Source organism: Vidua macroura, chromosome 1 (assembly GCF_024509145.1).
Source record: "Vidua macroura isolate BioBank_ID:100142 chromosome 1, ASM2450914v1, whole genome shotgun sequence".
NCBI classification, from domain to species: Eukaryota; Metazoa; Chordata; class Aves; order Passeriformes; family Viduidae; genus Vidua; species Vidua macroura.
Genome location: NC_071571.1, coordinates 138,087,371 through 138,110,003, shown reverse-complemented (window position 1 = coordinate 138,110,003; position 22,633 = coordinate 138,087,371). Strand labels below are relative to the sequence as shown.

Below are 22,633 nucleotides of genomic sequence, written 5' to 3'. Positions count from 1 at the left end.
AAACACACAGCAAACCCAGTTTACACTCTGCCTCCTGGGCCAGATTTAACTTCTATATCTAGAAATTATAGGGAGCTGTCACTAATAACACTAATCTTAATAGAATGTTATAAAGTGTAACTTGAATGCAATACTCAGCACTTGATGTTTTCTGTCTGGTTTTAAATATGTTATTTTGGTTATATGAATGAGTTCCAAATCACTAGAAACAGTAAAGGCACTTAAAGGAATTCCAAGGGATGCAAGGAAGTCTAAGTTATCTGAATTTAAATATCTTTCTTGGTGGTCATGAGGGGAGTAGTTTTGTTTGTAAGCTAAAGAGAAGCACATGCTATTTGTTGGAATTCATTGTTTTATATGCTTTTCCATACTTTGTCTTTGAGGTCATTGTCTGTTTTTAATTTCCTTGTCATGACTCCATAACTGTCACAAATGTTAATGATCTTGAAATTGCAGGAATGATGTAGAGATAATTACGTCACACTTTTTTCCCCCCCGATTCTTACTGTATGTCCAAATGATTTTATGTTCCGTGGTAGCTCAAAAATTAGGCACACAATTTTCATTTCATTTTTGTTTTGAAAAATGCATGATCCATGATTTTGCAGTTCTAGAAAATGAAGGAGGTTTTCAGGGTGCATAATTTCCAAAGTACCTCACATGTCCTTCTTATAAAGTAATCTACTTAATCTACTTAACTTCCATGGAAACATGGGAAAGCTAAAAACTGTGGTGGCTCTCTGACAGGTCTCAGTTGTGGTAACAGTCTTGCCTGCCAACTTTATTGCAAAATTTGGATTCTCTGAAAAAAAAAAAAAAAAAGAACTGGATTCTGCCTATCATTGAAAAGCAACAGTTACTTTTCTTTATTTTTATTCAGTCTGTGTTCAAATGGTGGTCGATGAGGGAGATTTTGTCCTATTGTAGTAAACTTTTTATACACGACTGAAGAGACTGTCTATACTACATTATGCACATCAATAAATATCACATTCATTTAAAAATTCCTGACAGCACAAGTTAAAATGAAAATAAATATTCTGGCAGTAGTTTTGGTATCTACTTTCTCCCCATAAACTATTGTTATGATCCAATTAGTAAGAGATGCCTCTGCCCAAACTGAGGTGCAAATAAGACCAAATGCTGAAATCAAAATACAGAAAATAGTTACCATCCATGGATCCAGCAGCATCCTTTCTTCACCCTGGGCTTCTCGGTGGTGGGGTTCCCAGAGTTGTTCTTCGGGGCTACCGCCTTTATATAGTCCAAGTTCCAGGTATACTCTGAGATTAGCTTTCTTGGTGCTAATAATGTCATGGTTGTGGATTCAATCCCTGTACATGTCATTCACTGAAGAGTTGGAGTCAATGATCCTTGTGGCCTCTTTCAACTCAGGATATACTGTGATTCTCTGTATGAGCTGTTATTTCTTTCCCACCATTTGCCACAGTAGGAACTTTTGCCTGAATACATTAACCAGGATGTACTAACCAGACTGTACCTCCATCAGGCCTGGAATCAGCATCTTCCTGTTACAAATTTCTCCCTTCTGGTCTCATCACAAATTCCTGCTGTGATGGCTTATTTTATGGCAAGTTCCTTCTGTGGCCTTCACAGTGTTTTGAGAGAGACAACTGTGCTCTTTAAGTCCTTAGAACTATTAAAAAGGGCAATATCTTAACTGATAATATCCTGCCACATAACAAAAAATATGATTACACAATCTAAGCAGACCTTATCTGATAACTGCTCATCTTTTTCTGATCGTTATAATCTTTAAGCCTTAGTTTTGATAGAAATATTTGAATAGGTTTGCCATAAAAAAGCATAGGGAAACCCCAAAAATTGATTTTATCTAAATGTTATTCCTTTGCAGACCTTAACTAGATGTGTGACTAATACCTAACATAAGCATACACAAACCTAATTGAATAACAGTTTTGAAAGCAAGACCATTTCTTCATTAGATAAGTGTCACCAAAAATTTCTATTTTTAAACCTAAGTGAGATTGACTTTGTGCTCCTTCTCTTAAAATTCAGACATTTTAGATTTGTTTCTGATATAGAATTGAGTATCTCTTTCATGATTAAAAAAAAATCCTATTTCTGTTTAGAAAATTAAGCTCAAATGTAATTACTATTTTAAATTCTGACATAGTCCGTAATTACAGCTTTGAGGTACTTAAAGTGACCTCTTCATTTTAGTAGAGATAACTCATATACCCAGTTCTATTTTATAAATCAGAGCTGTTTCTGTAGAAAGAAAAGCACGAATCTGAAACCTCTTTATTCTCTCAAGACTTCTATGTTATTTTGGCACCTGAATGGGTGATGTTTGAGTGATGCACCAGCACAGGTCACAGTGACCTTTTTCCACTGTGCTGGAATTAGGATTTCTCCACAACCTGTTTATCATTAGACCTCTGACTCAGTCTGTGCTGTTTTCAAAAACTACTAGTGAAACATAGTGTGATAAAGGTGAAAAGTTTATTTAAACAATATGTGACATTTCTGTCTTTACTTAACCTACCTATGGAATGGATTGAAATAAAAAGAACAGTGGATGGGTTTTATAGAAGGCAGTCTTTTTGCGAAGGTGATTTTTCAAAAATTAAGAAGTGTCAGTATGTAAGTTACTCATGAAAGCTTAATTCAGTCTCTGTGCACAAATTCATTAGCAGAGTCTTTAATTACACAGTCACACAGTATTTCCCTCAGGCTCCCTGCCTCCTTCATTGCATTGGATGAATGGTGTCTTGAGTATGTGGCAGCTGTTTAATTTTTTTAAGTTAATCATTCAAGTGTTGGCCTTTGCCTTATTTACTGCACACTCTTTTGAAGCCTGAAATAGGTACACAATTATTCTCTATCAATTTAAACACATATATGATCTTATTTTTAAACAACAATTATAATAATTGCAAAAATTGTAATAATTTCTTCTCCACTTCAAGAGGAAAAAAATTATTATCCTAAATGAAGAAAATGGGATAAGAATAAATCAGAATTAGTGGCAAAACTACTGTTATAACTTCTTATTGCATGATGTACAACTGAGGCTTTATTGCTGCTAACCAAACTGCAACATTAGGTGATGCCTTTTATCTCTCATGTACTTTCCTGATATTTTTTATTGCTCAGGCACCAGGATTTCAACCTAGACAAAAATTAAATACACATGAGAGATGACCACATGTTAAAATTGTGGTTTTTCATTCTTTCCAGGCTTATATATTAGTTATTATCCATGTAATAGTGTTACCATTTATACCACATCACAGACTCCAACTTTCTTAGATTCTTCTCGTCACATTTTTAACTGCAACAGTGTGCTTTTGTCTCCATGTGTCTAGAAGGACATTTTACTAGTTAGTTTCCCTTCCCTGCAGAAAATATATCAAAAATTTTCATCTTAAGTGGATTTAAAAGCATAGTCTAACTTTTTGAACAGGAGTAACAGACATAAATAAAACTGTGTTCATCCATAAAACTAGTATTTAAGCAACTGCTATAAATAAATTTATTCCATCCACATTTTCCTTACAATAATCCTTTATGTCTTTTATTTGCTATACAGATTTAATACCTAACTGTCAGTATACTGATCTGCCTGCTGAGTAGTAACTTTTAGAGCCAAAGGAATTCTGCTTTCTTTGTATTGTACATACTTGTTAGTTTGCCTATATGCTTATTTCTCAGACCAAGCAGTTACATAATCAAGGAGTAAAACATTGTCCTAATAGCTCCTGATAGCTCCTCCCAAATTAGTTGTCCTCCAGGTGTTTTTCAATAACTCCCAGAACAGTCTTCTCCATAGTTTTACCAGGCACTGAAGTGAGACTGACAGTAGCTTCCAGGGTCTTCCTTCTTGCCTTTCTTGAAAACTGGGATGCATTAGCCACCTTCCAGTCAACTCTTACCTCTCCAGATTCCTAAGAAGATTCAAAAATCACTTTGAGAGGTTTCCCCATTACATCAATCAGTTCTTTGAGAGCTCTCAGATGAATCCAACTGGGATCTAGATGGAGCAGCAGATCCCACACAAGTTTGGAGTTTGCTGGAAGTTTATCATACTTGCAGCCAAGTTCCTCCAGCTCAGGGCAATGGGAACCCCATAGCCCATAGTCAGTGTTTAAGGCTGAAGCAAAGAAAACATTTACTATCTCTGTCTTGTCTATGTCCCTGTTTTTCAGGTGATCCTCATGCTGTAACAGGATGATATTATTTTTCACTGTCTTTTGCTATCAATGAGTTTTAAAAAGCTCTTTTAACTGTCCCACTCAGTTCTAGCCAGATTCAACTCTAATTGAGCTCTAGCAACATTAATTTTCTCCCTGCAGTGAAGAGTATCCTTTTTGTATTCCTTCTATGTCACTCGACCTTGCTTTCACAGGCAATACACTTTATTTTTTTCACCTGAACCCCAGAAGATCCCTGTTCAACCAAGTCAGCCCTCTGCCTTGCCTGCTTGACATTTTGGAATTGCCTGGTCCTGTGCACTAAGAAGGTGGCATTTAAAAAGTGACCAGCACTGATGAATCTCAGCATCTTCAAAAGTGTCTGCTCTTCTTATGTCCAGAGGTGACATTTTCCTGACAGTTTTCCTCCTGTCACTGGAGATTATAAACCCAACTGCTTTATTATTCCTATAGCAAATATGGTCATCAATCACAACTTGACCCATGAGCCTGTTATGATCCCACTTCTGACTCTAAAACAACATTAGGATAAGATTATTAAGAGATGTCTCTGTCCGACTTAAGGTGCAAACAAGACCATATGCCAAAGTCAATTGGAAGGATTTTATTTAACAGTAAATGTGAGGTGGCAAGATAGATAGGAAGAGAAGAAAGGAAAGGGGGAGAGGGGAAAGGAAAGGGTAGGGGGAAGAGGAGTGGAGGACAGAGTTGGAGGGAGGGAGGGAAGGAGGAGAGAAGGGGAGAAGAGAGGTAGAGAGTGTATAAAGAGAAGATACCACCACCTCTTTTCCTGCAACATCTCGTCAGCCCTTCTTCTTCTGGTCCTCTCAATGGGGAGGGGAGGAAGGAGGGAGAGGCACTTTTATACAGTCTGAGTCTCAGGTATCCACAGAGTATAAATGCTGTTCCCACAGCTTGGGCTGATGTGTGTAAGGACTTGCTTACTTTCTTACAGTTTGCCATGGTGGGAATTTTTGTCCAGACAAAAACATCTGCCTCAGATCTGCTTCACCAGGCCTGGCATCTTCCTGTTGTTGCCATCTGTGCTTTTCCCACAGTCTGCACAGTAGAATTTTGTCCTGTGTGCTAATTCCAAATCTTCCCCTTTGTTAGGTCTGGTATTAATGCCTTCCTGTTTGCCATCTGCGCTTAAATTCCTGTATGGTGGCTTCTTTGACTGTACGTGAGACAGTTCATTGTGCTCTTTAAATCTTTACAGAGTCCCTCCCTATTAACAAGCGACAAATCAAACTGAACATTTTTCCTAGTCATCTCCTTTAGTACCTGTATCAGGAAGTTATCAACCAGGTGTTCTAGGAATCTTCTGGACCTGTTTCTATCAGCTGTGTAATGTTCACAGTTAATATCTGGCAAGTTGAAGTCCCCAGCTTCAGTTTGGTTGGGGAGACAGCCTTGATGCTGTATCAGGACCTCTTAGCAGCAGCCAAAACACTGGTGTGTCATCAACATGTTCTAACAACCAATACAAAGCACAGCCCTATGAGATCTGGGGGGAAAGATGACTCCATTCCAGCCATACCCAATACACTTTACACTGCTTACTGTTGGTGTAGAAAGTTTGTCTTGCACTTTTTGCTCCTGAGATTTTTCCATGTCAACACTAAGGCTAGTTTATTGTGCTGCACTGGAAAACAGCTTGTCCTCAAGTTACATTCTTAGACAATTCTCTTTGGAGTATGTGCAACAAAGTGATAGCTAAGAGAGAATTTAATTCCTTCCTGGAAGAGAAATATACAGGAAAAGTTTCATTGTTCTGAAAAACATGAGCTCATAGGGGAAGCAAAGAATTTTCTGGTTCTTGTCTTACATTATAAAAACCAAACCATACTGCTGCTGATTATTAATCACTGCAGGTGAAATCATGTAACACATTTTTTTTTTTTTTTCTGGAAAAAAAGTTTTAAAATGCTCTGCAGTCTTGTAGCACTTAGTGAATATTACAGAAGCCTAGCCTAAAACTTCCTTGATAACCTGTGCATTACTTTAGGATAAAGTATGACTATGTTTATTTTACTTTGTGTTGTGAACATCTCCAGAAATATTTTATCACGACATGCACACCTTTAATTTTAATTTAGTGCTATCATTCTTTTACTGCTTTTCCTAATGTCACTATGCTGACCTTCTGCAGCCTAACTCCATTGTCATTTAAGTTTTAAGGTTGAATATAAATATTATTCACCTTTATTCATTATTAGGTATATTTTATAAACAATTTCTAATGTAAGAATATTTCTTGACTTATTAATTTTTTCTAGTGGAGGAAGAAATTCCTATGTGTAATTTAACAAGAAGCCTATGACACTATAGAATACCAACTTGTAGTGAATGTCTTTGAAGATATTTTCTCTGAGTTTTTGTTTCTTAAGCTTTCTTTCAAATGTCTTGTGAGGTTTTCAATCTCTGTGTTAGCTTAAAAGTAGCATAGTAACATTTTTTGCAGGAACAACTCTTATTTTCAGGAAACTGTCCAGTACTAAGGAGGTGATCTTTGAATCATTGAAACTATGGGCTCTTTTGAATACAATACATAGAAGAGTGGACTATAGCATAGCAGATGATATAGTGACAGAAGTACTACTTCTGACCATTCATGTAGGGCAATAATCAAATGTTTAATGATAAAATTTTCCTATAATGCTAGTTAAAAACTTTCCCTAAATATGATAGTGTAAAGGAGCAGATTGTAAAGGCAGGTCTATAGGTCTTGCATAAGATTGGAAAGTAAACAGCAATTTTTATCAGCTTCAGGCTGAACATTGAGTTCTGACAATGAGAGTAATTGCTGCATAATTGCTGTTTTGTTCTAAGAGTTTGTTGATTTGCTGAGGCCCACGTGTATTTTATTTGCTGGCATCTCACTTGGAGTAATAAATCTATAATTATCTCCATCTACTTTGTGGGGAAAAATGCTGTACTCATAGTGTTACAGTGGAAGTGGCCCAAGGTGTTTGAGATTGTGATTGCTACCTTGCCAGGAAATCATGCTCTTTGAGTCAGAACCAGTAAACAAGAAGTTATAGTTGCTCTCTTGACTCATAATATTAATCACTGCTTCAAACTCAGTGAAGCTTCTGAGAAAGATAACAGATTTCTAAGTGCTGTTTAACTTCACTTTTTTCACTTCATCATCTGTATTTTATTTTTGTAAGTAAATGAAAATGGCAATAGGCAGTGTAAAGTAAACTTTATGCCTATCAGGCTATTCACGCTGTCATTTGTTTGAATCCTTTCAACTCAACTATCAAGTGATGTATGCACAACTTGAATGAAAATTATTGCATCTTCAAGTGCTTTGACATAACTCCTTTAAATACAATTTTTTTAAAGAACATAGAATGGTTTAGCTTGATATTTCCTGAATTACATGAATTGTATTTTCTCTTTCTTATCATATTTAATGGAAATGCCATTAATAGATACTATGAAAAATGAGGTCATTAGACCTAAAACAAAGACATTGTATTGTGTATCAAGGAAAATTAAAATGTTAATGAATTATTAAATGTTAATGAGTTGAATATGTTTTGAATCAGTCTGAATCAGTCCTTTTGTTTGTGATCCTAATTTCTCTTATACGTCTGTTTCAATAAATAACATTACTATTTATATTCCAAGTTGTATAAGCTGTCAGTAAGGTGTAGTACAGCAAGGGGATGGGCATGAGAAAGAAAAAACAACAGGAAGAAGAAATGAGGCGCTTCTATATTTTTTACATGGTTATGTTCAGTGTCCTGCAGTTGATCTAAAGCTTATAGTTTAGAAAATCATTAAATCATCCATTAAGTATCTTTATCATTTAGAAGCCACACTTTTAGTTTCAGTCATTATTGATTTTTATCTTTAAAAATTTGATATTAAATTGAATGTACATGCAATTTGGAATGCTACACTTTCCTCTCTTGCTCTTTAGATATTTCTTAGTCTTTTATTTTGTGTGCAAATATGCAGTTAAAGCAGATCACATGCAACTTATAGATAAATTTATTTCAATACATGGACTGAAAAATTTACTCTCATAGTCACATTGACGTTTTTCCAATATTTTAATATTACAGATTAGACACACAGTCACAGTAGGAATCTTCCTGGTGTAGAGGGGAAGTTCCTGTCTAAATTTTAGTTATTATTCTCCCATCCATATGCAAATAAACTCTTTTCTCTAATTTGTATATTTTATATTTTAACCATAATAGAGGGTGAAACAACAAAACATATTATTGGCAAAACCAATTCGTTACTTTGAAGTCGAATCATAACTTCCTAAGTAAGATAAGAACTAGTTTAATTATTCTTCACAGTTTAGAAACTCTGAACTTTAACTGTTTTTTTTGACTGAAGTTATCTGTACTCAAGAGCTATCTCACTTGAAGTGCTTATGAGTAAATTCAAGCAAAACACTTAGCAGCTTTAAATACCATGATTTCAGGAAATTGCATTCCATTGTGACCAGCAAAAAAAAAATACAAAAAAACCACCAATAACCTTTTTGATAAGTTCTAACTTTCTTGCGGTGACCTGAAATTTGGCAAGGGGATATCTAATCAGATTCAGTTTGTAAAATTCTGATTTGCATAGGCTTACTCACTTGTTTAAGAGGATTTAGCTTACAGAAACTGAAATCCCCAAGAGCTTAGTCCGAGCTGCAGTCTTATCAGAGCTCCTAGAAAGGTTTCTCTCTCTTATTACTACTTTCTTTTTTGGGGGGTAGGGAGTGCGAGAGCATTGCAATTCTAACTTGGAAAAAGTCTACATTTGACAGCCGGGTTTAGATGAAATTTATATGCATCTCTGTGCTCAATAACCTTGGCTGACTGCAGTATGTCCATAAAGCTGCTCCCACTCTCCCTCCTCAGCAGAACAAGGGAAGAAAATAAGATGAAAAAACTCATGGGTTGAGATGAGAATGGGAGATAACTTGCCAGTTATTGTCATAGACAAACAGACTCAACTAAAAGAAGTTTAACTTGATTTATTGCCAAATAAAAGCAAAGTAGGATAGTGCAAAGTGAAAACAAAACTAAAAAATTTCCTCCACCTTCTCTTTTTCCCAGACTCCAATCCTTTATTCCAACCTCTTCTAACTTTTCCTTCACCTGAGCAGTAAGGGTGGATTGGGAATGGGGAATGGGATTTGTGGCCAGATCATAACATTTGGTCTTTGCCACTCCTTCCTCTTCATGCTCTTCCCCTGATTCAGTGTGGAGTCCTTTGCCTCATCTGTAGTTGTTTTAGAGCTGCTCTAGCATGTGTCCTTTCCATGGGATGTGGTCCTTCAGGAATGGACTGCTCCACTAGTTGCAGGTCCTTTCAGGGCTTATCCACTTGCTGCAATGTGGGGTCATCCACAGGCTCCAGCAGAGACCTTCATGCGCTGCAGACAGCCACCCTGCTTCCCATTGACCTTCAACATGGGCTGCAGGAGAATGTCGGCTCTGACACCTGGAGCACGTCTTCTCCTTCCTTCTCTGACCTTAATGTTTGCAGGGCTGTTTCTCACATATTTTTATTGATCTTCTGTCACAGTTGCTTTGCAGCATTTTTTTACTCTTTTTAAATATGTTATCACAAGGGCACCACCATTATTTCTGGTGGGTTCCACTTTGACCAGATGTAGGTCCTTCTTGGAGATGGCTCTGTCCAATATGGGAGCAGCCTCTTCTCACAGAGTTTACTTCTGCAGACACCTGACTACCAAAACCTTGTTGTCTAAGCCCAGTACAAATGTATTAAATGGCTTTTGGAGCAAACCCTGCTTTGTGTTCATAGAGTTGATCTGGGAACTGTTTTGTGTGTGTTTGCCAGAGAACAGTATTTGTTCTGCGTTTTGGGATTGAGGTTTTTTTCTGTGTTTAGTTTTAGTCTGTTGTAGCTTCCTTTTGGAAAGATATAGTTGCCTGGTCTCAGAAGGGAATAACTGATCGAACTAGAAAGAAGCAGGTTGAAGGATCATTGGACCAGAAGCTTGGGAAAGAAAATAAGCCACATAAATAAGTCTTGGTAACTGTTTCTCTAGAGACTTTCCTTTTTGTTCTGTTCTATGACCTTCTGAAAAAGGCAAAAGCAAGGTAGAACTAACTGTCTTACATCTTGACTAGATGTTTAGCTCAGCAAAACTGAAAAAAGTTTAAGTGACAATAAAGTTGTTACCAAATTAAAACCTTGGTAGTGATCTATAGTCACATGTATATTCAGAACATGGAACAATTATGAAAGGTATCAGAGGACAAATTTATTGATTGCCATTAAAGAAGAGTTGCAGAGCTGGTGCAGGTTACCTTGATCAATAGATTTGAAAGGTTCAACAGATAACACACTAGCTGCAAACAGATTCACTGTTGTCACAGACCAACTCTGTATGTATCATAGATACATTCTTGATATTAGCTTCAACAGATAGAAGTCCAACAGGTTTGGACTTCTATCTGCACACATTTACCATTAAAGATTAAAAAGAAGAGCACTATTTATAGCAAAAGGATCAAAATTATCTTTACAATGCTGACTCCCATATTGCCAGAAAAATATTCCTTTAATTAGTTCATTTTCATTTATATGTTCCTCGAAAGCATACTGAGAGTTGGAGATGAAGCTGTTTAGTCCAGTGAAACATTTCATTTTCCTAAAGATTTTCTAAAGTGGAGTGAAAGGCCTTAGTCAAATCATCAATGACACAAATGAGATTCCTGTTACTCATATTATTAAAACAGGGTATTGCATGTTCTTATCATAACCTAGAATACTTTGTAAACATCAAAGAAACACATTCTCTACAGCCCAATTTCTTTAGGATGATTAACAAGATGCTTACATTTTATTTAGTCTATGGAAGAAAACCAGTCTTAATTTAAAATGAGAAAGGCCCCACCACTTAAATAAAGATGATTCAGACACAGAAATTATAGAATTTGTGTAATTGCTAATAAATGGATTTCAGTCTTAATGCTACCTTGAAAATTACTTCAGACATTTCTGCATATGGTGACTACCCATTCACATTGTTTTTTTCCTTTTGACAGGTCAAGCAGTAATCGCTGGTCTAAAGGATATTCCATGTATTTGCATTAAAAGTGTTCATGTAAAGGATTGCAGACTTAGATAAAATTCCTTACTATTATTTTTCCATTTATTCTCCCTTAAGAGTGCCTAGTGTCTATAGTTCCATAAGGAAAGCTAATAATGTAGTTGTCTGCTACTAAAAGTCATACGAAGGGAAAACTGCTGAAATTCATAGATATTCTCTCTCTTTAACAAAACTACTTTATTTTTTGAGGTTTAACTATGTGATATAGCACACCAGAATGTCAAACTGCATTTTAAGTTTTAAATTTAAAAAGTTACATGAAACGATTTTCAAATTATTAAGTGATCCATCTTTGCTCCAGCTAAAGTCATGTGCATTGAGGAAAAGTCATCCTGAATTAGTTAACTATGCCACAATGTAGTTATTCCAGATTGAAGGAGCTGCATAATGAAAGCAAATATAATATGCCTCCTTCCATCCCATTGCCTAAATTCTTGGTAGAGCGAGATTAGCTGAAGAAGAAAGGTGTGTTTGGTTAACAGCTATAGTGTTTGGGAAGCAAAGGGGATTGAACAGGCAGACAGGAATGTAAGGATACATATACACACTGCAGTTTCAGAAGAACACAATGTCTCTCTTGACATGCATCTTCACATTAAAATTATACTGAAACAAAGCAAGTATTACCTCAATATGACTGAAGGAGAAAGATCATACTGACAGGGTTTGGGACAGTATAGTTATGAAGGCAACAGAAATCTCTTGAGGCAGCATGGGTGAAATACAAGCGTTGCTAATTCTCACAACTTTAACTGAAATTCTTTAAGTGATAAAATACCAGCTGTTTTTGCAAGCAAATCTGGAATTAACAAGATACTGTGATTTAGCAGCATTTCAATGGAAATTTAGGAAATACTCCACTTTTTGTTAATTTTTTGTATTAGTGAGATGTCTCATGGTGTGATTAAATTGTATGGATAGAGTTCTACATAACAGTTCATCTTCTAAACCTAAAATAAGAGAGTAACTTATTTTATTGGAGGTGTGGTTATTATTTAAAATCCCACAGGGCTCACTTATTAGCCAGGCCATCTTATGTCTGGGTGACTAGTAAATTACTCAACTTTAGATATGGAACACAGTCCTGAATAGGAAGAGAAGGAATATGTATATCCATAAAGTCTTTAAGTGCCTAAAATATATAACAGAATGTAGTTATGATATATATTATGCTAGTAGTAGAACACTTCAGATAAATTATGGAATAAAAATCATGTTGATATATCTGCTGTCCCTCTGAAAAATATCTTGTCATGAAGAATGGCTGTAACTTGCTTTCTTTATACTAGAAATATTGAGTGGTTGTGATATACATAAAATATTATTTTTAACAGTGTCTGCCATTGTTTTCTTACTTCATTCTCAGAGGATTTTCATCTGACTTTCCTATGATTGTCGTTAGAAAAATTATCCTCCTTTAATTAATTATCCCTATTTTTTTCTTTGTGAAATATTTACATTCTGGCTCATCACTTTATATGATCAAGAAATGAGAAGTACCCTGACAATTGGCACAATTCAGCAAGGGCAAAGAATGTTATCACCACCTACATAGTAGGGAAAGAATAACTCTTTTTTTTTTTAATAGATTTCTTTTCTCCCCATAGAATTTGAGTAGAATAGAACTGACCCTATACCCTTGAATGGCTGTTCTGTATAGCACAATATAGACTAAACATCTCATGAATTCATATAGGGAAAAGATTGTATGCTTAAATCCTCCTCATCATCTCCTTTCCTCCCTTTGCATACCTGTTTCTTCTGTAGAGGGACCCAGGAGCACAGAGAAGGTGATGGAACACTGTAATGGGTATCTCACCTGGAGCAGTCAGGCACAGATGGAGTTTTCTTATAGTTTGGCTACAGGCATCATTCCATTCTGTTTTTATTTTAAAACAATGCAAGATTCATTCCCTATCTTTACACTTGCCAATTGCTAAAAAAATAGCCCCACTACAGATTAGACAAGATTCTTCTTTCTTATCATTTAGACAAACAAGGAAGGAAAAAAGAAAATAAATATGAAATAAATATAAAACCTATTCTGGTCAGAACTGAGGGTGAGAAAACCACACTATCTGTTCTGGGTAAAAATAATGGTTAATGTGAAAAAAATTTTTATATATATCTGGATTTCCCAAGACATGGAATCTGATAAAAATCTGATAAAAATCTGATTATTAGAAGGAAGAAAGGGTATTAATAACCTTTAAAATACAACTGAAAATCACATGGAAATAGACATTTTATTTTCTCACAAATGAACTTCCATCCTTTGTTTATAAAAATACTCACACTTTAATAGTAATAGGTAATACACAAAACTATCTCTTTTATTTGAAGCTACATACAAATATTATAATACTTAGGAGAACTACTGTAAGGAGATTCAAATTTCTGTTCATTTACAGATACCTAAACCCTATTACAAATAAATGTAACCAATCTCCAATTATTACCATGTAAATTGCTTAAGAATCATCTAAGACTGCTGAAATTGGTCCAAAATTGTTTGTCTGCTATGTATCTTTAAGATTGTATTTTTTGAGTATACATACTATGAAGCCACACAGTATAATTTACATTCTTTATTATCCTGGTTTACACTGATAAATGTATATGTTTTTCATTCATAAGTTATTAGTTTTTATTTTCCTGATTTCTGCTTTTTCTGTGGCTTTTCTCTTTAATATTTAAGTTTGAATTTTCAGGGTAAGCTAGATGATTGATTCTGTCTGAATGTCAGGTGCCCACCAAAGTGGCTCTATCACTCTGCTCCTCAGCAGGAGGGAGGAGATTAAATATAAAAAAAGGTTTACGGATCAAGATAAGATCAGAGTTACCAGTCACCATGGGATGCAAAATAGTCTTGACTTGGGGAAATCAATTTAATTTGCTGCCAATCAAAATCAGAGTAGGATAATGAGACATAATGAACTAAATCCTTAAACACTTTCCCCGCGCTGCCCCCCTCCCCACCCCGCACCCCCCTCGAACTCCTCCCTTCTGGTTCTTAACTTTATTCCAGAATTGTCTCTCTTCTCCCTCTCAGTGGCACAGGAGGACAGGGAATGGGGACTGGTCAGTTCATCACATGCAGTCTCTGCTGTTGCTTCCTCTTCATGGGGAGGGACTCCTCATACTTTTCCTCTGCTCCAGCATGAGGTCCCTCCCATGGGGGGCAGTCTGCCACAAACTTCTCCAATGTGGGCTCTTCCCACAGGCTGCAGTTCTTTTCAATGTGCTCCACCATGGGTCCCTTTCATGGGCACAGTCCTTCCACTATCAAAACCTCGGCACACAAACCTAAAGATGATTATACTAACACTGGCTCCTTGGCCTTTGCAAACAAAAGTTACACAAATTGCCTTCCTTATTTGAGATATTCGAGAATTGTCTGGACACAATCCTGGGCAATGTGTCTGGGATGACCCTGCTTGAGCAGGGATGTTGGACCAGATAACTCACTGTGCTCCCTTCCCGCCTTACCTATTCTGTGATTCTGTGAAATATACTATGGTATATTTTTCTAAATTTTTGAATAAGAAAATCCTGCATTGGGAACATAAGTACAACAATTTCACAACTAAGTTAGATATATGTATTCAGTAATGTGTATATAAATTGTACATACCATGGTATTTCAAAGTGGGATTACATAAATTTTTAATGCGTTATCTTGCAAAATGTCAGTGTCAATATATGGTGGTGAATGCTTGTAGCTTTTGCATAAAGAATTCAAATACCAAACAGCAAGTTTTATCTTTTTTGAATTACATACTTGAACTTTCTTTTCATATACTAGTATTTAGTTCATCCAGTATTATTTGTTTCAAAAAATACTATATAATGAATTCAAATGCTCTTTTACTACTGACTAAACAAATCTAGTTGTGTGTCATATTTCTTTTGATGCAGTCAGTAAAACAAATAATGAGCATTATTCTGAGATGTTGTTAAAGTAAAGAATGTTTGGTCTTGCTTGGTGTTTCCCTGAAGGACTACAGATTCAGAATTTCTGCTGAAGTGATAACAAGTCTTCAGTATTGCACTTTTCCAGTGTGCACCAGTGATCTCTTTTCTTTCAAAACTGTTTTCCTTATAGGAATCACATTCTTATCTTTTATTTATTCTTGAGTTACAGGAACTCAATAGAGTTATAGACAAGTTACCTCTTCAAACCCTAACTGCAGTGCATTTCTGTCAAAATGCATTTGTGTAGTAAGTGACCATTTCTTTTCCCCAAGGCCCCCTTTAGTCACCTCCAAAATGGGCTTGTCCTTCACACAAAGAGAAGGATAAGAGAAAAAAACCCATTCCTATCTTGTGATACTAGGGGCTATTGTAGCTTGGGGCTCTCCCTTCAGCACATCACTGGTTAGAAATCTGCAAAATCTTTCAATAATATATACAAAAGTAGTGTAAGGATAATTTAAAATGAAAGGAAATGCATTACATGAAAGAGAGCATTATAATTACTAATATTTTAGTCCAACAAATACACCAAGCAGTGGACTCTTACATGCAGTTTTACTGATAGGCATTCAAGTTATATTCCAGAAGAGTAGTGCAAATACTTTCTCTTTCTCTTCACTATTTGGTGCCTCACAGTGAAATTTCCAATTTTATAGTTGTGGGGCTTTTTATGTTTTAATTATGGCATTAATAATTAAGCTGTCTGAAAATTTACTGTTTGTCTGCTAATCATAAAACAACAGTAAATTATTTCTATTTATCATGAATGAATTATTTACAATGAGGGACTAGTACGAGTTTTTCAAGAAGAGAGTCTCTGTCAGGCTCTGAACCAAAATTCTTAGGAATTTTTGAAACAAAATATGTAGTGCTGGGAAGCTGAAACAGAAGTGGTAGAACTAGCAGAAAAAATGTGATTTTAATTTACTCCTTAGTAAATTAAAATAAATATGAATTTAAATAAATATTAATACACTTTCCTAAAATCATGCTATTTAAAATGTGATTATCTGACAAAAGCCCAGGAAGCAGCTTGGTTTTTTCCTCTCTGTTTTAAAGCAAGAGACATTTTCTAAAGAAAACTGAGAAGTATTTGCACTACAATAAACAAACAAACAAACAAACAAACAAAAACCTAAACAGCAACAAACCCCCAAACAAAACAGAAAATCAAACCAAATCATTTCTGCTCCTGTGGAAAACTAAGTAATGACCGAAATAGTCTGTTTCAAATTCAGAGATGAACTGATGCTAATACAAAATCTAGAAAGTGTATAAAAGGGTTGCAAGCAATGCATCCAGGAAAGTTTTAAAAGTGATTAAGGAAATACTTGCTATAAATTTAAATTAATACAAATGGGGTTTAGGGATGGTTTAATTAATTTAAATCCATTATTCATGCAACATTTTGTTCAACTTTGTTTATGAAAGCAAATTCAGCATAAGGCTATGGATGTAATTTCTCAAATACAGAAATCACATAGAATTTTTTTACAACTAGCTCCTGTAAATGATTGTACTCTGCCTAATAATTTTTGAATGCAAAACCAGCTCCTTTAAGTCCTAAAAGGGATAGTTTTGGTCAGCTACGTATATTTTCAAATTTGAAAAAAAAGCATGGCATCTCTTGCCCAGCTACATCAGAATAGAAGCCCCAAAAGAGACTAAATTGAAGTAGGTATAAATACATTTACTGCCCAGTATATATTGTTTGAGAAAACTGCAGTAATTTACGTGATGTAGTCACTTGCTGGAGAACTAGTTTATAGAATACATTTGTTTATAGAATGTATTTGTTTTCCCAAATGAAATATGAAATTACTTAGATACTTAGGATAGTATTCATCTACCAGGACAGCCTAGGAAAACTTGATATTTCTTTGGCAGTTAAAAACTGGGCAGTTCTGTAAGTTTGACATTAACAGTGCCACAAAAATTGAAGACAGGAAAGTGAGTTTGTGTGTTCTTTGGGTTGGCTTATGTTGTTTCCTCAGGAAAGCTGTAACTTGTTATTTTGAGGTCTGTGATCTCATGATAAATTGAACCTGGTTTTATCCTTTTATAATAACAAATTATATCGATCCTTTCCTAGAACTGTTTGGAAAAATATACAAATAAACAAAAAAGAAGTGTTCATGGTTTTTTTTTTTTTGTTCTCTTTATTCGATGGTTTTCTTTTGTTGTTTTTGCTTTCTTTATCCAAACAGAATAACAACGCCTTTCAAAATTCTGTGGAGTATTTTTTTAAATAATCTTGAACTATTTTTCAGTTTTTCATTAAAATGGAATGTTCTTTATTTGCTTCGTGTCACATTTTAATTGTATTTACAATGTTAATATCTGAAAGCTTTGAGAAATCAAATGTATGCTGCTAAAAATATTACTCTAGAAAAATTGAGTTAAAAGCAAAACACTTGCTATTCTGTTTTTTCCATGTACTCTAACTATCATATATGGAAATGCGAGAAAAAGATAAAAAGCTTCAAGACCTTTAAAGAGAAAACCTCAAACTGTGGTACAGGGATGTTTGTTGCTGTCATTACATGTACATTTTTAGAAGATTCTTCCATGCCTGTAACCAATGAAAGTTCAAAACAGGATGCAGCTTGAGAGAATATCATAGCTCAAATATTTTTAGAAATAGTAATCATTCGGATTCCTTGTAGTTAAGACTACTGAGGTAAAACATTATTTGACTATAGAGAAATTATTTTTTGCATATGATTACATAATGTATGTGTATAAAAATTGTATATATATTTATGTCTAGCCTCATTTTTATTATGGGCAATTCTTTTGGTGCCACCAGTCTCTTATATGCCATGTCATTGTCACCTCAATTTGAACTGTATTGCAACATGGACAGTATTTACACGCTGGGGAGCTGGTCGCTGTCTCTACTTTTAAGAGTTCATGTTCTACTAGCAATATTTTACTTAATGATATTACTGTTTAAAATTTTATTAAATAAAATAGGGTAGAAGTACTTTTCCTCATATCTTTTAATATTCAAGTATTTTATAAACACAAAGAATTTAGATTTTTCTAATCCCTTGTAGTGGTTTAACTGTAGTCAATAACTAAGCCCAACACAACCACCCACTCATTCCCCCTGGTGGGTTTCCTAATGCAAAATTTCCTCCCTAAGAACCTGGGGTATAGAATCAGACTCAGTGGTGAATTTTGACAGCTGTTCTTATGTAGATGATTTTAATTTACTTAGAATTTTCTACATGTCAGCATATACATGCAGCAAGTTTGTTCTATTCTTCTAAAAATACATTCCTTATTTATTTCAACAGAAATTGAAAAAGAAAGCTGTGGGGATCCTGGAACACCATTGTATGGTATTAGAGAAGGGGACGGATTTTCTAATCGTGATGTTTTAAGGTTTGAGTGTCAGTTTGGATTTGAATTAATTGGAGAGAAATCTATCATTTGCCAAGAAAACAACCAGTGGTCTGCAAACATACCAATCTGTATTTGTATGTACCAAATATTTTCTTCTTATTATTTTTAATGCATTGTGATAAGCTTTACTTATACGTAATTATTTGTGTGATTGATTTCAGAGTCAGTAAAATGCTATTAACTCTCCTGACAGGATGAATTTACTTTTTCTTGGCAGGTTTGCCTAATGTATTTACCCAAAGAAGAGGTTCTAAAACTGCTAAAACTTTTTTCTCTTATACCAACTCTTAAAGAAATTCTCTTTATGCGCTTTGATAAAGTATTTCATTATTGGCTTTTTTTGGGTAGGATTCTGTTGATTTTATGATGTAAATTATATATGATACAATTTTGATAGCTAGTCTTATAAATTAATATATTTCCTCAGATTAGAAGTTGCTGAATTGAAATCAAGAGTTTAAATTATTTACACTTCCCCCATGTATTTTATATAAATAGCTATTAGCACTTAAATTATCATAAATATTTATAGCTCTCTTCCAGTAGCATTATATAGCATAAGTAAAACAGTTGCACTATATAGCATAAGTTGTATTATATAGCACAGGTATATAAAATGTTGTGATACTTATTTGTGGCAGCACCTTTCTTAACTTTTCCACTAAATAGTATGGATCAAATCTATTCAGAGACCAATCGGTTACTTTCATCTCTGCAACTCAATTTAATATGGCTCAGCTGAATTTATTGAATATAATATGTTATCCTGATAACAACAAAACATCTTGTCTCTTTGAGGCTTCTTAATTTCTTGAGCCTCTGTGTGAACAACAAATGATAAGGGCACTATTGACTTTCTGCCCCTTTAATGTGCTCAGTGAGAGGTCAGCTCATCTAAGCAGTTCCCTACAAGAGAAAATAAGTGGTGCCAAGTGATTGTTATCAAGGGTAAATTGTAAGGTTTGCCATGGATTTCCAATGCAACAAATATGTTCTTTATTTCTTGTGGGCTCTGCTTGAGAGGTAGTTTTATTGAGAATAAGGGAATATGAAGATTGAAAAAACAACCTTTTTTTCTAGATTCACATATCACCAAAAATAATGGATTATTCAGTTGAGGTACTCAGCAAGTTTTAAGATTTCTTGCAAAAAACTTAGCACTAAAACAGTCCTTATTGAAGTGTTTTATTCCATTATCTAATTTATCTCTCCCTTTTTTGGCAGTTCCTTGTCTTTCCAATTTCACTGCACCGATGGGAACAGTTCTTTCACCTGATTATCCAGAGGGATATGGGAATAATTTAAACTGTATCTGGACAATAATTTCAGACCCTGGGAGTCGAATTCATCTCTCCTTTAATGACTTTGACTTGGAATCTCAGTTTGACTTCCTTGCAGTTAAAGATGGCAACTCTGTAGATTCCCCCATAATTGGAACATTTACTGGTGCTGAAGTTCCTTCCCATCTTACCAGTAATGGTCATATTTTGCGTCTGGAATTTCAAGCTGACCATTCAATGTCAGGACGTGGATTTAACATCACTTATAACAGTGAGTAATTGTAGTTTTTTTGTTTGTGGCTTTGTTTTCAACATACAGTCTAGGAGATAGGCTTAAGTATTTAAAAATGATGCTCTAGTAATACAGCTTCAAGTAAATCCTATATATCTAAAAAATCCTAATATAGATGTTTGGATTATTGTTTAAATACTGTGCTAGGGCTGAAAATACATGTATTGTTCTCATTTATGGTTTTAGAGGTCATTGTGATAGGAGTGTTTGGCAGACTGACAAATCAGGCTAGTTCCAAATTGTAAAGTAGGACTTTACTAAATTTTCTGACAATGCAATGCTACATAATATTAATCACCACTACTACCTGTACAAAACTGTTCTTGAAAACTCATATGTTCAGCTGTGAACATATGTAATATCCTGGAGCTGATGGCTGCAATCTTTGCTAGCTCCTAGTCACTGCAGTTCAGTTAGTAGCCATAGGAGCTCTTTGATCAGTCAAACCACAAACCTTCCTTACTTACTGACCACATAATAATAATTGAAGGTGATATCAAATATCCTCTCCAGTACTAAATACCATTAGCATTTATTCACCTTTTTGCTGCCCAAACTGTTACATTTCTTCTGAAACACATATGAAGAGCTGCCTACCTTACATTGGTAGCAAGTAATTTAGTATTTATTCCACACTAAAATCCAGACAGGATATAATCCCAGCTAGTGCGGACATGGTGATGCAAGGCCATATAATTGCAAGATACGCTGTGAAACTTTCCTGGGAGCTTATGCAAAATTAAATTTTGCCACTCCAGCAGTATCCTGAAGTATTAGACTTGCTGCTATGTGTAAAGTGTGATAGGAAAAAGACAGCATCTAGTAGGGGGTAGCCTTCAACCAGAGCTTCTCCACCTCATCAATCCCCTCACATCTGGATATTTGGATTTCTTTCTTTTTCTTTCTTTCTGGTGGTAGGGATAGCAGAGTTTTCCATGCCAACAGATAGAAAAAAAATAAGCAAAATACAATAAATATTTTGATATTTCCAAAATGTGATATCGTGTATAATTAGTCCCATTCCTGTCTTTCTCCCTGACATCTGAGAGTATATATAATTCCAGAGGCTTACTTGAGATGTAAGAGAATATACAACAGCATGATTTGAAGGAGAGCATACCTCCCTCCCTGTGTTACCTGCTGGACTGTATGAAAAAAGTGTTACCTACTGGACTGTATGAAAAAAATACTTTGTTGTTAAGGTGTTTTTTTACCGAAACTAACCCTTAAATCAAAAAGGAAATGAGAGATTAAGTGAGGTTGGTTGCAGTGTTTGCCCGTTGCGGCCTCAAGCAGTTGAAAAACCCCGGCTAGGGCTGCTTTTGCGAGACTGTACCTGCCGTGTGAACAGGCGCTCCAGGGCTATGGCATTTGCCTCCCTGCTGGTGCTGAGCACTCCGGCGTGGGTAATGCAGCTTTGGTAGCTTCACGCTGAGAGGAAGTGAAGGGACAAGAGAGGCACACTTTGCTTGTGGGATTGAGAGTGTTTTATTTCCTGTGTGGTCGCAGCGTTGGTTGGAGCGACCGTTCCCAGCGCGGTGCAAGGCAAAATGGCGCCGGGACAATAGAGGGCATCAGCTTAAATAGGGGGTGGGCGGACAGAGTGGAACCCTGTCTCGCCCTATAGGGACAGGCAACAGGGGAGTGACATAGATTATAACAACTCATGGGAACATAACAGATGTGGGTACAGTGGTCTGGGGCAAATAGCAGTGCAAAGGTGGGGTGATTGACATAGAACTTTCCATGAAGAAGCAGGAGTGGCTAAGAGCTCCCATGGCAAACAACCTGGAGCGAACCATTGTGAGGGAAAATAGGGGTACAGAGAACCAACCTAACTAACATTTATTAAAATCCCTAACTAAACCAACCCAACCTACAACAGTTGGTCATTCTGAGACCCAGACTTCGCATTTTTCTCAAACAAATGTTAACAGTTAATATTATTTTCATAAAAATTCAAGGACTGAATTTTCTGTGGCTGTTTACTCTTCTCACATCATCTTTCACCTCTCCATCTTTATTTTTTTCTCTTTTTATTTTTGTTTTGGTTTAGGTTGTCAGTCTTTCAGAGAATTATTTATTAAGATCTATGTTAAACATTTCCTATCTCTTGATAGGAAAGAGATAAACTGACACCAGATTTTTCTGCAAACATTATTTTTCTGATATTGTCTTATATTTTTGCTTTCAGCCCTCTGATTCCTCCTCAGATCATTTGTCACAAATGTAGAAAGTAAGCATGAATAACATGTGGTATCTTCTTACTGATTTTTATAGGGACAGTCATCATTGCAAACTAACCTTTGACTGGTAGCTACACATCTCTGTACTGTTTTGGAAAGTCAGGGGTTATTCAGAGGTACTGAAA

The 22,633-nt window shown here is 35.5% G+C and overlaps 1 protein-coding gene across 3 annotated transcripts in view; it reads left to right on the top strand.

The window, feature by feature from the left end:
* The window catches only part of CSMD3 (CUB and Sushi multiple domains 3), a 585,002-nt gene that overhangs the window by 307,496 nt on the left and 254,873 nt on the right, over positions 1–22,633 (top strand). For all 3 annotated transcript variants that reach the window (XM_053983153.1, XM_053983147.1, XM_053983136.1), the window contains 2 exons: positions 18,582–18,764; positions 19,915–20,241. In XM_053983153.1, the coding sequence (XP_053839128.1) occupies positions 18,582–18,764; positions 19,915–20,241 (510 nt within the window). The remainder of the gene's footprint in view (positions 1–18,581; positions 18,765–19,914; positions 20,242–22,633) is intronic.